The sequence below is a fragment of the Bacillus rossius genome, chromosome 14 (assembly GCF_032445375.1).
Source record: "Bacillus rossius redtenbacheri isolate Brsri chromosome 14, Brsri_v3, whole genome shotgun sequence".
NCBI classification, from domain to species: Eukaryota; Metazoa; Arthropoda; class Insecta; order Phasmatodea; family Bacillidae; genus Bacillus; species Bacillus rossius.
The window spans coordinates 5,571,285-5,586,569 of NC_086341.1; the positions used below are offsets into that span (position 1 = coordinate 5,571,285).

Below are 15,285 nucleotides of genomic sequence, written 5' to 3' on the forward strand. Positions count from 1 at the left end.
CTCATGTCTCGCAGTCTCACGTCTCATGTCTTGCAGTCTCACGTCTCCCGGAGTCTCACAGGTTTACACTTCCGTCCTTGGTCGCGCGCGAGCGAAGACTGACTAGTGATGGTGACTGCACGGAGGAGGGGTGTGAGGGTGTGTTCCGCCAGCGGGGGCTGGTGCTGGCGGGGTGGGGACCGGGCTTTACTGCCCAAGGAGGTACGATGTCATGCTTACATCACTGAGATCTGTGTGTCGGTAACTCTTATTAATGAACCGAAACCTTCGGTACTTAATTCATCACGGTTACCTGGACCAGATTGCGATGTAGGATGCAACTCTCCCGCCAAAACATCTCCTTCACCGTGTGACCGCGCCGTGGAATTTTAAAAAGAGATCAGAGCTGCCTGATTCAGATCGCAATATTTATTTTGGGACTGCCTCCAGAGGGCGTAGACGAGTAACGTGAAGTGCTACATGTGTTAACAGTGTTTCCAGTGTAATTTGTAGCCTAACGTCTCAGGTTTAATACCGGTCCCTTGTCTAGTGTGAACGAAACCACGTCCACTAAAACATTTGTTTCATTCAGTAGTTCACCTCCCAATATACTTAGAAATCAACTACCTATGCGGAGAATGGAGCGCTCAAGGATGTAATTAGTTAGTAGGGTCTTCATTAATAAGTGCAGCCACAGAGCTTAGTGAGCCACACTGGGGCCGGCGACCCACACCAACCCTTGGGTTAGACGTCCGGACTAACGTGGCACCTTCCTGGACCAAGCTCATATTTAAATTATTGTAAATTACTACTGCGACCCTAAGTTCAACCCAGTACTCAGTCACGGGACCGCCGGGCGGTTTCATAACACACGTCCGCCATATTCGTATGTGAAAATTAGAAGAAAAAAAAATGGGTAAAGTAATGGTTTCACGTCTGAACCTTATGCTTCATATGGATCTGTTTCTACCGTTGGTTCCTACTCTTTGGTGTTGACATATGTTTTTTTGACAATGTTTTTTTATTTGTTAAAGTTTTAGAAGTTATACATTTTGTACCGTATAAGTTGACGAAACGAGATGGGACGACAGAAGAAAGGTGATTTAAGTTTATAGTTGTAGTTTGTTGACGGGTGGTGAGTAAGGGTAGGAGGCTGGGGCTACTTGGTAGGACTCTGCATGGGGCAGGGAGGAGTGTAAGGAGAAGGCATACTCCACATTGCTCAGGCCAGTGATGGAGTATGGGGCTGTGATCTGGGACCCCTACTTAGTGACTAAGGTAAGGTAGCTGGAGAAAGTGCAGAGTAGAGCAGCAAGGTGGGTGATGGGTATGTGGAAGAGAAGGGGGAAATGCATATTCAGACCGAGATTATTAAGGAGCTAGGGGGGTTGGGAGCAGCTGGGTACTAGAATACCCAAGAGGTGGGTATAAAGGGCGGAGAGATCACAGATGGAAGCTCCAGAGAGTCTGAAGGCTAATGGAAAGGGGTAGGAACGCTTTTCTTGGCAGGACAGGAAGGGAGTGGAATAGGTTGGATGAAGAGATGTTAGGGGTGAAAAATGCTAAGGATCCGAGGAGAATTCAAGGGGGGGGGAAGTGAGTTACAAGAGAGGACTACTTGCCACCTGGTGAAAGCCCAATTGCAAGCATAATACTCAATTCGATATCTCATATTTAAATTAATTCAAAAATATGGTTGTAATTGAGTTTTCGCCCCACAGCATGGAGTCTTTCCTCACCCCATTTTACACTCCCATTTTCTGAAGCTGCTTCCATTAGTTCTTTGCGCTTCTTTCTTCTAATAGTTTTCCCTCCAGCCCATTCCACTCCCGGACATCCTTACCATAAATAACTTCTACTCATTGTCCCTCCTCCCTCACACACCTCTATGCAATCTATCTCCCAATGTCTTCCAACCCCTTTCCCCATTGACCACTTAAACACCTTAAACTGTAATTACAACAGCACGTCTCCTCCGCCCGTCCATCTTTTTATTGTCCGTCAACGCCACACGTCTAGCCAAGCGATTTTTCAGCGTGACTTCATCAATCTGTCAGAATATTTTCCCAAATACCTGCAATGCTGTGATGCAAAACATCTGGAAAAACTAATATAAATTCCATAGGCCTGTTCTGTGGCTTCATAATAAGTATCCGTGACAACTTATTCTACGTATGTAAAAAAAAAAATGCTAGTAAATGACAGTTTACCTGATAATATTGTTAAATATGTAGTTTAGCGGTAATTTGCGAAGAAAAAAAATGTTAAAAAATCTGAAAAATACTTTTATTATATGTGCTCTCTAAATTCCTCTTCTCATTAAAGCCGACGGAGATAAGAAATTCTGAATACTTTAGGAGATGTTGAATTTTTTTTCGCAAATACCGCTCGACTACATATTTGCCGTAATGTCGGAAGTTGGCTCGGGCAGGCCGCCCTGGCATGGAACGTGTGTTGCGACGTGTGTGTTGTCGGCAGACGCCGGCGTGAGCCGCGAGGAGCGGATGGTGGTGAGCATCGCGGAGATAATCCAGGAGCTGGTCTCGGCGCACCAGAAGGGCAAGGACGTGAACCTGAACCGGATGAAGACGAGGATCGCCTCGAAGTACGGGCTGGAGACGTCCCCGCGCCTGGTCGACATCATCGCCGCGGTGCCCGCCGAGTACAGGAGAGTGCTCCTGCCCAAGCTGAAGGCGAAGCCGATACGCACGGCCAGTGGAGTGAGTCCAACGGTCGACTACTGTTATGTCATAACAGTAAATTAGGGTAGTTTATCTTAGAGCCGCAAATATTTTGTGGATTTGTTTGCTTCAGGCTAGACCAGGGTTTGTACGCCTCCTTAAAATCCTTAAAAAGTCCTTCTATTTCACTAAGTATCCTTAAAATCTCCTTAATAAAGACTTAGTATTCCAGAGATGATTCTGAAAAATAGGGGCATATCTATAAAAATTGAAATAACCAACAAAATTAATTTTTGGGCTTTAATTTAACGTTGGTTTTGTTCCTCTTGATACTGCAAAGGTGATGAAGTACAGGTGTTCTTAAGTGTGTCCATATTTTTTTTTTTTTTTTTTTTTTGCAGACTTAACTATTTTTTTGTAGACTTAACTGTCTAGTGTGGTCAGGATATTTATCTTTTGGACTAAGTTGCACATGATTTAGTCACATTCTACTCCCTGTTTATTTACAGTGCAGGATGAGTCGGGAGAACTGTAGACCAATCACTAAAGTAAACCAGGCTTATGTGCTTCTAGTCTAAATTTGTTACCAAATGAAATAAATGAAATACTTATGCATCTATGTAATGTGAACATTTCAGTACAAAATTTAAACATTGTGGTAATGCCACGGCAGTGCAAACTGCGAAGCACCAGTGTGATGTCTCGGCATGGCGTTTCCGTGGTGATTTTGCATTGCAACCCCCATTCCGAAACCCTGGTAAAGACATTTTTCATCCCCTCCAATAAACCATAATGTGTTATATGTTTTTCTATTAGTCACTTATCTATAGACACTTATTCTTTAATGATTAATGTTATTTTATGACTAGAGATTTAAATTTTCCTTAACATAAAAAGGGTTTTCCAATGGGTTAAATTCTTATATAAATAAACACTTGAATTTTACCAATGTTTTTGTACAAATATAACCAAATATAACACACATTTGGTCTTTCTTTACAACATATTGAGAATTGGTTAGTACCCATGCTCATTTTTACCATATGATAGGAACAAAAACTGTTTGTTTAAACAGTACCTACCAAAAATGCTGAGAATAAATTATTGTGTAACGTATATAAACCTGCCCTAAATTATGTAAATCTATGTTGGTAATTTAATAAAAATGAGAATTTTCAGGCAAAGTATATGTGGTTATATTTTTTTTCCATTGGAAAATATACCTCAGCAAATGTTCCCACTCGCATCTCCAGCGGCGACCTGAGAGCTCTGGTCGCGACGACGATTGCGGAACCGTGCCCCCAGATCGCGGTGGTAGCGGTGATGTGCAAGCCCCACCGCTGCCCGCACATCAACATGACGGGCAACATCTGCGTCTACTGCCCCGGCGGGCCCGACTCGGACTTCGAGTACTCGACCCAGTCGTACACGGGCTACGAGCCGACCTCCATGCGGGCCATCAGGGCGCGCTACAACCCCTACCTGCAGACGCGACATCGCGTGGAGCAGGTGAGCGCATGGATATAGAATGTTGAAAGCACTCAAGGATCTTACATTACACCTTTATCTTCATTTCTCGGCCATATAATGTTACGGTTATCTCTCAAATATCACAGTTGTCCTATGCACGACGAGAAGACTGCACGCCAGTCCAGAGGAGACACCGCGCTAGAAGCACCAGCGAGCGTTGTGCTTATCATCCCTCTTCTCTAACAAACATACATACACCCCTGACTAGGCAGGATCCCTTCGTGATCTTAATTTCAATAAAAAAAATTAGGAACGCTAAGTAATGTACAAACTTAAAACACTGTACAAACAGTTATGATAAGAAACATGTAAAAAATCTGTGTTTGTAGTTATGGTGAAGGAGTAGTTCTGATGATGGTCCTGGAAAGTAGCTGTTCTTAAAAACAAAATTGCGTACAATGTTTAAACTTGTAATAACAAAGTAAAAAGAAATCGCTTAAAACATTGCAATGTTCTTTAAAGGCATTTCCGTGTTGACCGTCTGGAGCGGGACACTAAATCAAAACCTAAAGAGTACGTTCTTAAAGACAGTCAACTAAGTTCAATACAAATATGTCAGTAAAATTATATTTAAATGCATAAATGTTTTATGAATAGTCTATATAGCCTTCTTAGTCCGAGCGACTGTCAGCAGGGTCCCGATAAGCCACCAAATCTACAAAAGGGTTTGCGGAAGTCAAGAATCGTTAATTTATACTTAATCCCGAATATTGTTCCTCCTGTTTGAGAGCCGTCAATGAACTCAAGAAAACAAATGTTTTAATCATTTGAGTGGGAAGGAAATTTGTGCTATTCTACACATTTTTAAATACGCTTGGGCCAAGAAGGCTATATAGATTGTTCATAAACCATTTATGCTTTTAAATATAATTTTACTGACATTTGCCATATCATTTTGTACTGAACTTAGTTGACTGTCTATAAGAACGTACTGTTTAGGTTTTGATTTAGTGTCCCACTCCAGACGGTCAATACGGATATGCCTTTAAAGAAGATTGCCATGTTTTGAGTGATTTCTTTTTACTGTGTTATTACATGTTTAAACATTGTACACAATTTTATTCTTCAGAACAGCGACTTTCCAGGACCATCATCAGAACTACCCCTTCACCATGACTACAAACACTGATTTTTTTACACGTTTCTTATCATAAATGTTTGTACAGTTTTTTAGTTTGTACATTACTTAGCGTGCCTAAATTTTTTATTGAAAGTAAGATAATGAAAGGTTCCTCCCTAGTTAGGGGTGTATGTGTTTCTGTTAGAGAAGAGGGATGATAAGCGTGACGCTCACTGGTGCTTCTAGCGCGGTGTCTCCTCTGGACTGGCGTGTAGTCGTCTCGTCGTGCATAGGACAACTGTGAGGTCTGAGCAGGAATTATAACATCATGTAATGAAGATATGAAGATAAAGGTGTAATGTAATAACTTTTGAGTGCTTTCAACAATCTGTATCGGGTCTTTCATGTATGAAAAATATTCTGTAAACACTTTCCGTGATTTAGCCATTTCCACTGTTCTAAAGGTACAGTTTAAACACCAAATCTGGTAACAGATCTACTAGTCCGTCCTTGGTGTATCCTTAAATGCTCATCGTAAACAGACTCCACTCGGACGTCTTGAGCAGTTTTCAAACTGTGTGATCTGTAGAGACATGCAAAATTCGCGGGTTCATTTCGCGACAGGCTAGCATCAAAACAACCATACCTTCGTACCGCTTCTGCGATTGGCCCACATTTTATCCGGGGAACTGTGAGCCAATGGGAAACACTAAACCAAGAAAGTGCCGAATTATGGACAGCCTAGTCGAGACGTCTCACGCGTCAGTAGCCAATGAACAGGTGTCATTTTCGCGAGTATTTAAAGGACTGTGGAGTCTATTCTAGAGGTCAATGAATCCGCGAATTTTGCAGGTCTCTAGTGATCTGTTCTTCTGAAGCTCTGCCCGGGGGAGGAGGAGGGAGGTGGCTGATGCCCCTGGTGTCGCGGGGACCGAGGTGAGCCGGCGGTGTCTCGTTGCAGCTGCAGCAGCTCGGCCACAGCGTGGACAAGGTAGAGTTCATCGTGATGGGCGGCACCTTCATGAGCCTGCCCGACGACTACCGAGACTTCTTCATCCGCAACCTGCACGACGCCCTGTCCGGCCACACCAGCGCCAGCGTCGCCGAGGCCGTCAGGTCGGTCCCCTCTCGGCGACGTGCCCCGTCGGCAGAGCCGAAAAAAAATTGGTTGTCTGTAAAGTCGGTTCAGGGACGACAGTTTAACGTGACGACGTCATAACAAAACATTGATGAAATGATTGCATACTCTTATGAATAAAATTGAATCATTTTTATTGAATTATCATTATTTTGTATGGATACAAAGGAGTGAAATGAAATCTACAATTTAATTGATAAATTTACTTTTATTTGCACTCATTAATTCAATTATGTTTATTGCTTTGACGAAGAGATTATTTTAACTATAACTTTTATACATGTTTGCTATTTAACTTCTTCCAATCTGTGTTACTCTGTTAAGGATAGGACGATGATAGGAAAAGTAGGGAACGAATGGGAGTGTTTCAAGTTTAATGTGCCTCAAAAAAATCAAATCGATGAAAAAAATTTTAAAAATATTTTCAAATCTATAAATATTTTTAAAAATAGTATGTCAGGAAAATTTGTAAATTTGGTTAACGAAAGATATAGTCAAGTCCGGGAAATATTTCTACAGATTTGTGTGGACGCCCTAAACAGGTTCTCAGAGAGGAGCAAAGTGAAGTGCATCGGCATCACGATAGAGACGCGGCCCGACTACTGCCTCAAGCGCCACCTCTCCGACATGCTCGGCTACGGATGCACGCGACTCGAGATCGGGGTGCAGTCCGTGTACGAGGACATTGCGCGCGACACGAACCGCGGCCACACGGTCCGCGCCGTGTGCGAGAGCTTCCAGCTGGCCAAGGACGCCGGCTTCAAGGTCGTGGCGCACATGATGCCGGACCTCCCCAACGTGGACCTGGAGAGGGACGTGGAGCAGTTCATAGTGAGTTGAGCAGCTCCTGCAGTCCTTGCAGATCAGTGCTTGCCATTTGCAGTGAGCTGAGCAGCTTCTGCAGTCCTTGCAGATCAGTGCCTGCCGTTTGTAGTGAGCTGAGCAGCTTCTGCAGTCCTTGCAGATCAGTGCCTGCCATTTGTAGTGAGTTGAGCAGCTTCTGCAGTCCTTGCAGATCAGTGCCTGCCGTTTGTAGTGAGCTGAGTAGCTTCTGCAGTCCTTGCAGATCAGTGCCTGCCGTTTGAAGTGAGCTGAGCAGCTTCTGCAGTCCTTGCAGATCAGTGCCTGCCGTTTGTAGTGAGCTGAGTAGCTTCTGCAGTCCTTGCAGATCAGTGCCTGCCGTTTGTAGTGAGTTGAGCAGCTTCTGCAGTCCTTGCAGATCAGTGCCTGCCGTTTGTAGTGAGCTGAGTAGCTTCTGCAGTCCTTGCAGATCAGTGCCTGCCGTTTGTAGTGAGCTGAGCAGCTTCTGCAGTCCTTGCAGATCAGTGCCTGCCGTTTGTAGTGAGTTGAGCAGCTTCTGCAGTCCTTGCAGATCAGTGCCTGCCGTTTGTAGTGAGCTGAGTAGCTTCTGCAGTCCTTGCAGATCAGTGCCTGCCATTTGAAGTGAGCTGAGCAGCTTCTGCAGTCCTTGCAGTTCAGTGCCTGCCGTTTGTAGTGAGCTGAGCAGCTTCTGCAGTCCTTGCAGATCAGTGCCTGCCGTTTGTAGTGAGCTGAGTAGCTTCTGCAGTCCTTGCAGTTCAGAGCCTGCCATCTGATTTCCTGTATGATGTGGTACTATGTTGAAGACATTAGAAGATACAGGACACAATAAAGTCAGTCACACTACATTGTGGCCTCCATCAGGTGTAGAGTTTGTGCATAATATCTTCTCTTTGTCTAATTGAGGCGACCACATTGTATGTTTTGTAGTTTTTTTCTTCTGATTTTTAAATTTTTTATCATTTGTAATATCTGATGTATCATTATTATGTTTATTTTTAGTACCTTACTGTCTCTTTTTATTGTCTTCATTAATACGTTAAGTATAATGTATAATTTAAATACATTTGTACTATTTAAAATATGCATGCATCTTTTTGCATTCACACATTTGACATTGGTTGATTTTGGCTTCTTTTCCTGTGAGGTTGTGAATCCATCGTTTTCGTCCATTCTTGTGGTTACCATACGACGTACAGTAGTGTCACAGGTCCGTAAAAATGTTTTAAAACAGCTTCCCCTCGCCCTAGGAGTTCTTTGAGAACCCGGCGTTCCGGGCGGACGGGCTGAAGATCTACCCGACCCTGGTGATCCGCGGCACGGGCCTCTACGAGCTGTGGAAGACGGGCCGGTACAAGAGCTACCCGCCGGGCACGCTGGTCGACCTGATCGCCCGCATCCTGGCGCTCGTCCCGCCGTGGACGCGCGTCTACAGGGTCCAGCGGGACATCCCCATGCCTCTGGTCAGGTGCGGCCGTCACACGCGGCGCTGCTCTCCCGGGAGTTGCGTGGAGCGTCTCGCTCTCATCTTGCAGCACCCACCATTGCATTATTAATCAATGTGTTTTACGATTTTTGATAATATATATTATTATTTTTTTAATTAACTATTTATTGATTTTTTTAGACCATGAAATAGTACCTAGTATTATTACAGTTGTAGTAATTCTGAAAGAAGGAAAAATTCATTACTAAATGCCAATTACTTCACAGGAAAAACTATTCGTAGCTGGAGCAGACAGTCACTATTAATTACTTATGAGGGATTCCATTATTTTTAAAATAATTTGAACTGTTGGGAAAAAAATTGTTGAAACCAAGATAGGCATCTTTCAGTTCCAGCTTCTTAGAAGTAAAAAAATAGAATATTATCCGATGAAGGAAAATGTATTTCCAAATTCTTATTTCAGAATACGTTGTTTGAGACACATTTAAAAAAAATTTCCATTACATTTGAAAGTTAGTGGTGTGGTGTGGTGGCATCTCTGCCGTGCTGTCGTGCAGCTCGGGCGTGGAGCACGGCAACCTGCGGGAGCTGGCCCTGGCGCGGATGAAGGACCTGGGCACGGACTGCCGCGACGTGCGCACCAGGGAGGTCGGCATCCAGGAGATCCACCACAGAGTCCGCCCGTACGAGGTACCCCCCAGCCCGTGCTCAGTTTCCCACTCGGCCTGGGTGCGCTTGTGTGTCGGGACGTGCGTGAAGGGCTTTTGCTTTGGAATCAGGGCCGCAACTAGGGGGGCGCAAGCGGGGCATACGCCCTGGGCGCAAAGCTGTGGGGGCGCCGAAATTGCCGGCTTGCATTGTAATTCCTACTACAACTGGTAACTGGTAAAAGGTTTTTGCATGGAAGTTACAGTAGCACAGAAACTGTTACATGTAGGTATGGAAAATGCTTAATAACACAATTTTTCCGTGGGAGGGCCCCCGGACCCTACCCCCTGCTTTATTGGTGTGGTATGTGAAAAAAAAGAGGGGGGGGGGGGGGCGCATGAATCCATTCATTCCCCGGGTGCCAGACACTCTAGTTGCGGCCCTGTTTGGAATCAACTTCTAAACGTCAGCCCTGTCAACAGCTGCTCGCATTTCATCTTGAACAACGCTCGCCGTACACTTGCACGAACTGACTACTTGTTAGAGCAAATGGTTTTATATTTTAATATAACCTTCTTTCCGAAAGAAAAATTGAATCATCCAAAAGTGTAGCTGGAATGAACATGGGTGTAAATTAAATTAATGTACTGAATTAAAGTCTTCTGACAACTCTGCTTGGAGTAGGGCATTCGTGGTCAAGGTTGGCATCGCTGAGCCTCTTTGTGAGAGGGCATTTTTTTTTGTTTGAAATTTTCATGGTAATGACGGCATGCAGTGAATCTAGAGTCAAATAAAAATTACAATGCACCTGGAAAAACCTTTAACGTTGGTACCTAAATGGTTTTAATGTTTCTTGTTTTGTAGGGATTTGAAAATAAACCCTGTTTAAGAAAATTTTGTCACGGTTCTTAGAAATTTAGACTTATTAACAGGTAAATTTATTAAAGGGCCAAGTGCTAAATTATGTAAACTTATTATGTTAGGAAAATGTTTTTAACTGGGATATTCATAAGAGTTTTACTGTACTTGTACTTAAAAGTGAGAATTGCCTAACAGTGGGGTAATTTGTAACAAAATTGTTTTCGTGTATTGGCTCTCCCAACCAAACACTTATCGGAGAATGCTGGTCTCAGGTGGAGCTGATTCGCAGAGACTACGTGGCGAACAGCGGCTGGGAAACGTTCCTGTCCTACGAGGACCCTGAGCAGGACATCCTGGTGGGCTTGCTGCGGTTAAGGAAATGCTCCGGCGAAACTTTCAGGTACCGCAGTTTCCTCGTCGGATCACTTGGCACTGTGCGACTAGGAGGAACTCTACAATATATTGCAACAGAAAAAAAACCTTAGGGAAGGGGGGGGGGGGGGGGGGGGTTTCCTGTAACATGGAAAGATTAGGAATTAGTTAAAACTTGAAGTAATAGTAGAGATTTATTTTGATTTGTACTGGTTCCATAAACACACAATTTTTTCTCCTAATCCTTTTTCCTCGAAAATATATCAGCACTTCAGTGTTATCGACAGTAGTGTGATGAAATAATTTATGGTGTATGTCTGTTGAAATAGTGAAGTATGTTAATGCCTACGAGTTGCAATTTTTAATGTGGCTTTTCTGTAGCTAGTGGCATAATATTAATTTAGTGATCAGGGAAATTTTATTCCTAAGCCTGGAAAAGTAAGGGAATTATTTGTCACATATTTGCTAGCCACCCTGAAATAGGCAAAGGGACAATATAACATCCAGTTATGATCGTGGGAAGTCAATTTTCTACAAAAGTAAATCTCAATCCTAGCAAAGAATCAATCCCATATACTTTTATTTAAGGCATCATGACAACCTGACAGTACAGCCAGGCTTTCAAATTGATGTCAGTTTATAGTACATCTCACAAGAGAGTAAACTTTTCTGAAGTAACTCTGAATCTTCTTCCACCATTTCTGAGAAAAGTGCTGGTACTCGAGGGGAGATGCATGTTGGTGGCGCTAGCTCAACTTAAATACAATGAGAACATCCATACAAGAGATGTCAGGAAGAAGAGTTTTTTATGGAAATATATAACCACGTACTTTCCCGCAAAATACCCCCTATTTCCATTACCAAGATAGATTTAAATAATTTAAGATAGGTTAATATACATTATAATCTCTTCTCTGCAGCTTGGTTTTGTATTTTTTAAACTACAATTTTTTTGTTCCCATCAGTTGTTGGAGGATACCATGGTGGAGTGTACCCAACTCTCAAATGTTAAAGCCATCAGGTGGTAAAGAAAGACAAAGAAAGTATGTTTTATTTGGTTCTGTTTGTATAAAACCATTGATAAATAATTTTGTATGTGTTTCTGTGAGAGTGCAAATACCCTCTTTTATCGCATAATCGTCGCACCCATATTTTAGGGTGTCAAAATTTGGTTTAAAAAAAAACCTCTCGCGTAAACGTCACATGATGTTTTTGGTCCCGCTATTAGAATCCGAGCACTTTGTGTGGGTATTTTTTCCGTATAGAACTGTGTATTTTAAAATAGAAACCTAATATTTATTCTGACATTACCTCTTACTTATTTAATTAACGGAAATAAAAAGTTGTCTGATGTGTAAATTTTCTTGTAAAGACTTTTTAAACGTTATAAGATAACCTTCATTTATTCGTCTCCGTCGCCGCGGTGTACCGCTTACAAAAATGTAGCCAGTGCTCGTTGCAATCATTAATGTTTGGCTATGTTGCTTTCCGTATAGAGCGCGCACACGTAGCTGAATATCGATATCTCGCCGAGTGCATGCAAAGTGCGCTCTCTGTCGAGTGCCAAGTTAACTACATCTGATGGCCCGCACTCTTTCGTGGTGTGTATACGGCGATAGTTACGCGTTCGTTCGGCTTGCATTTGGATCACAGATTATATTTTTCTATTTAAAGATGAAAGGTTTTTAGTTGCATGACTTATTAATTTCAATTGCTTGGCGTGCTCTGATATGTTTCACTTTTTATATAAACATACTTTCCATGAATGGGTTTTGTTTTTATGAATAACTTTATCCAACAAAAAAAATTTTTTACGCATAATTGTCGCACCCCTACTTTTCAAACTTGATTTTAGAATAAAACGTGCAACGATTATGCGAGAAAACACAGTAGTTGGAAAATTTTTCCAAAAATAATTTTCCGCAAAACTACCGTCTGTAGTCCCCTGAGGACAAGGGCTCTGCGACACGTCAAGACGTGGACGTCAGTAGAACCGCAGGCCGGACAGCCCTGAAGCGCGGCCGTGGTGTGGCGCAGACCACAGCTGAAGGGAGTTGTGTCGGTGGTGTGGCGCAGGCCGGAGCTGAAGGGGGGCGTGTCGGTGGTGCGCGAGCTGCACGTGTACGGCAGCGTGGTGCCGGTGAGTGTGCGCGACCCCACCAAGTTCCAGCACCAGGGGTTCGGCACGCTGCTCATGGAGGAGGCGGAGAGGATCGCCCGGGAGGAGCACGGCTCCGCCAAGATCGCCGTCATCTCCGGTGCGTTCCCGCCCCCTTCCCCTCTGCTTGCTTTAATTCCGACGCGAGCTGCTGCGAGAAATTTGCACACTAAAATAAGAGCAGTCTGCCATTTTGACTAGATAATGAAGATTGTAAAGATGCATGCTGTATCACTTTCATGTTCTTGTGAAACAGCGAGGCTTATTCTGTTTTAGGGAGAAAATATATTGGAAGCTGTCTCATTGTACAAACCATACTCTACAGCATAAATGGGCGTCGCAAGGATATATTTTTTGGGGGGGACTTCAATTGATTTAGTTGTTTGAGGAATATCGATCCCCTGGGAAATGTGCGGGGGCTCCAGGGGTCCTCCCCTGGGAAAATTTGGGGTTTGAAGGTGGTTTTTAGGCATTTTTCTTTCCTAAATATTCTAATTATAGTTGGTTGCAATATATAATTTATTTTTTATAAAAAATATTTTCAGAGAACAAATGTGTAATACCACTGTTAACATATCTGCTGGTGCTGTTTCCACACAAAATCATTAATTTAAACGTCAGGAGAAACTTCGAAATGTAAATATATTATTGGAGGGGACGAAATTGAAGACTTTTATTATTGAGGGGGACGTGTGTCACTCTCCCCCCTCCCCCCCATGATGACATACATGTGTTGTAAGTTGTGAGTTCCTAAAATGTTGGCAATATTAATTTCTCTTTTTATTTTCAATGGGATGAACATTATTTTTGTATATTTATGTTACTTTACGATTTGTAATTTAAGTTGGGTCTTTTTTTTTTTTTTTATAAGAATTCTGTATGCCTGATAAGCTGTGGTTTTTAATGTTTTGTCTCTAAAATTGTAGAAGTACGGAGAAAAAAATGTATTAACCAATGTTCTGTTGCAGGTGTCGGCACTAGAAACTACTACAGAAAGATTGGCTACGAGTTGGATGGCCCGTACATGTCCAAGTCACTGGTGTGAGGGTGATATCCGCTGGAATGTACTGGACTGTGGAAAGAAGTGGGGCAGTAAGGAATGCCTAGTCAGAGGTGCATCTGTGTTAGTAAATCGGGATAATAACTGCGACACTCACTGGAATATCTGGCAACCAGTCGTCTCATCTTGCATATGGCAGCTATGAGATTTTAGTGGTAACCATAACATTACATGGCGGAGAAATGTAGATAAAAGTGTAATGCAAGGCCTTTGGGTACCAGGCATTGCATGTCTAAATATAACTCTGAAAAGAAGTGAGTGAAAACAAAATACGGAAACAGACCCAACCATCCGCCCTCAGCGCATTCTTAAATGCTTTTCATAAACATACATCACTTGGATGTCTTGATCAGTTTTCACATTGTGTGGTTTCGTCTGAAGCTCTGCACATCCTTTGTGTGCCCAGGTAGTTCTTCTTTAAACCATGTTATTAAAAGATTGAAAATGCCCAACGCACCTGCTTGTAAAATACTTTTTCAAACATGAAACACCTCTTAGAGATTCTTGGAAGCAATCAAGGGACTTGCATTCCATATTTATCTTCATTTTGCTGCCATTTAATGTTATGATTACCGCTCAGATTTATAGTTGCCTTGCACTTAAGAGCCGATACCACATTAGAAGAACCAGCAAGCGTCACACTTATCATCCCACCTAGCCAACACAAGCTATCTGAAAGAAATGAGGGCTTGAGCCCCTAAAAATGCACTTCTTAACAAAATGCAAGAACTGTGAAGCAAACATTCTGGAGAGGATAACAGACTCAAGAAAAATAAATTTTACCAAATTAATTAAATTATTTATTTTTGTGTTATCATTCAAACCATTTCAATTGTGTAAAACAGTACAATACTCAGTTGTCCCCGATAACTTGGGTAACAAGGGATGCAACCTACGCTCACCGTCACAAAAACAAATACAACCTAAATGCATAGACAGATTTCAAATAACAACTCACACTGAAACCCCAACTTAGGAACATGGAATAGTAACAAGTTCTTTTCATTGTCACACAAAACATCTGCAGCAGTGTCTCAACATAAATACAAAAAAACTATCACCAAAATAATAATATTAAAAAACCTACAATATTCTAGGATAATGAACATTATCACAGATATCACAATTAAAGATAGTAATATACTACACACTTTTTTTTTGCTAAAGGAAAAATTGACAATTCTATGTTTCCCCGAAATTCATATAAATGCCATGTACTCTGAACACTTTAATGATAATAACTATTTGGATGAATCATACTTAATACATCTAATCAATCACTTTTTTTTTTTTTAAATATCCTTTTCTAAAAAAAAACATAAATTGTATGTGAAGAAATATAGAGAAGTAAGTTTTTACACTAGCGAAGAAAGTTAACAAAATAAATATTCTGTTTTTCTTATGAGTGAGGTAGAAAAATTAACACAATGTGTGAATAATTTTTATAGTTTCAAAGCCATTTAATTTCCAGTTGGGTCAACGTACAGGTATTACTGATTATCATTGTCCTATCTCAAGTTAAAATACTTACT

At 42.1% G+C, this 15,285-nt stretch overlaps 1 protein-coding gene across 1 annotated transcript; it reads left to right on the forward strand.

Moving 5' to 3' along the window:
• The first annotated feature begins 931 nt into the window (after positions 1 to 931).
• Positions 932 to 14,549, forward strand: LOC134539066 (elongator complex protein 3). The gene is made up of 10 exons (XM_063380779.1): positions 932 to 1,077; positions 2,458 to 2,699; positions 3,966 to 4,169; positions 6,212 to 6,366; positions 6,931 to 7,219; positions 8,458 to 8,675; positions 9,212 to 9,344; positions 10,436 to 10,563; positions 12,612 to 12,793; positions 13,662 to 14,549. The coding sequence occupies exons 1-10, from the start codon at positions 1,059 to 1,061 to the stop codon at positions 13,736 to 13,738; spliced, it is 1,647 nt and encodes a 548-aa protein (XP_063236849.1). The 5' UTR covers positions 932 to 1,058; the 3' UTR covers positions 13,739 to 14,549.
• Positions 14,550 to 15,285: the final 736 nt, after the last annotated feature.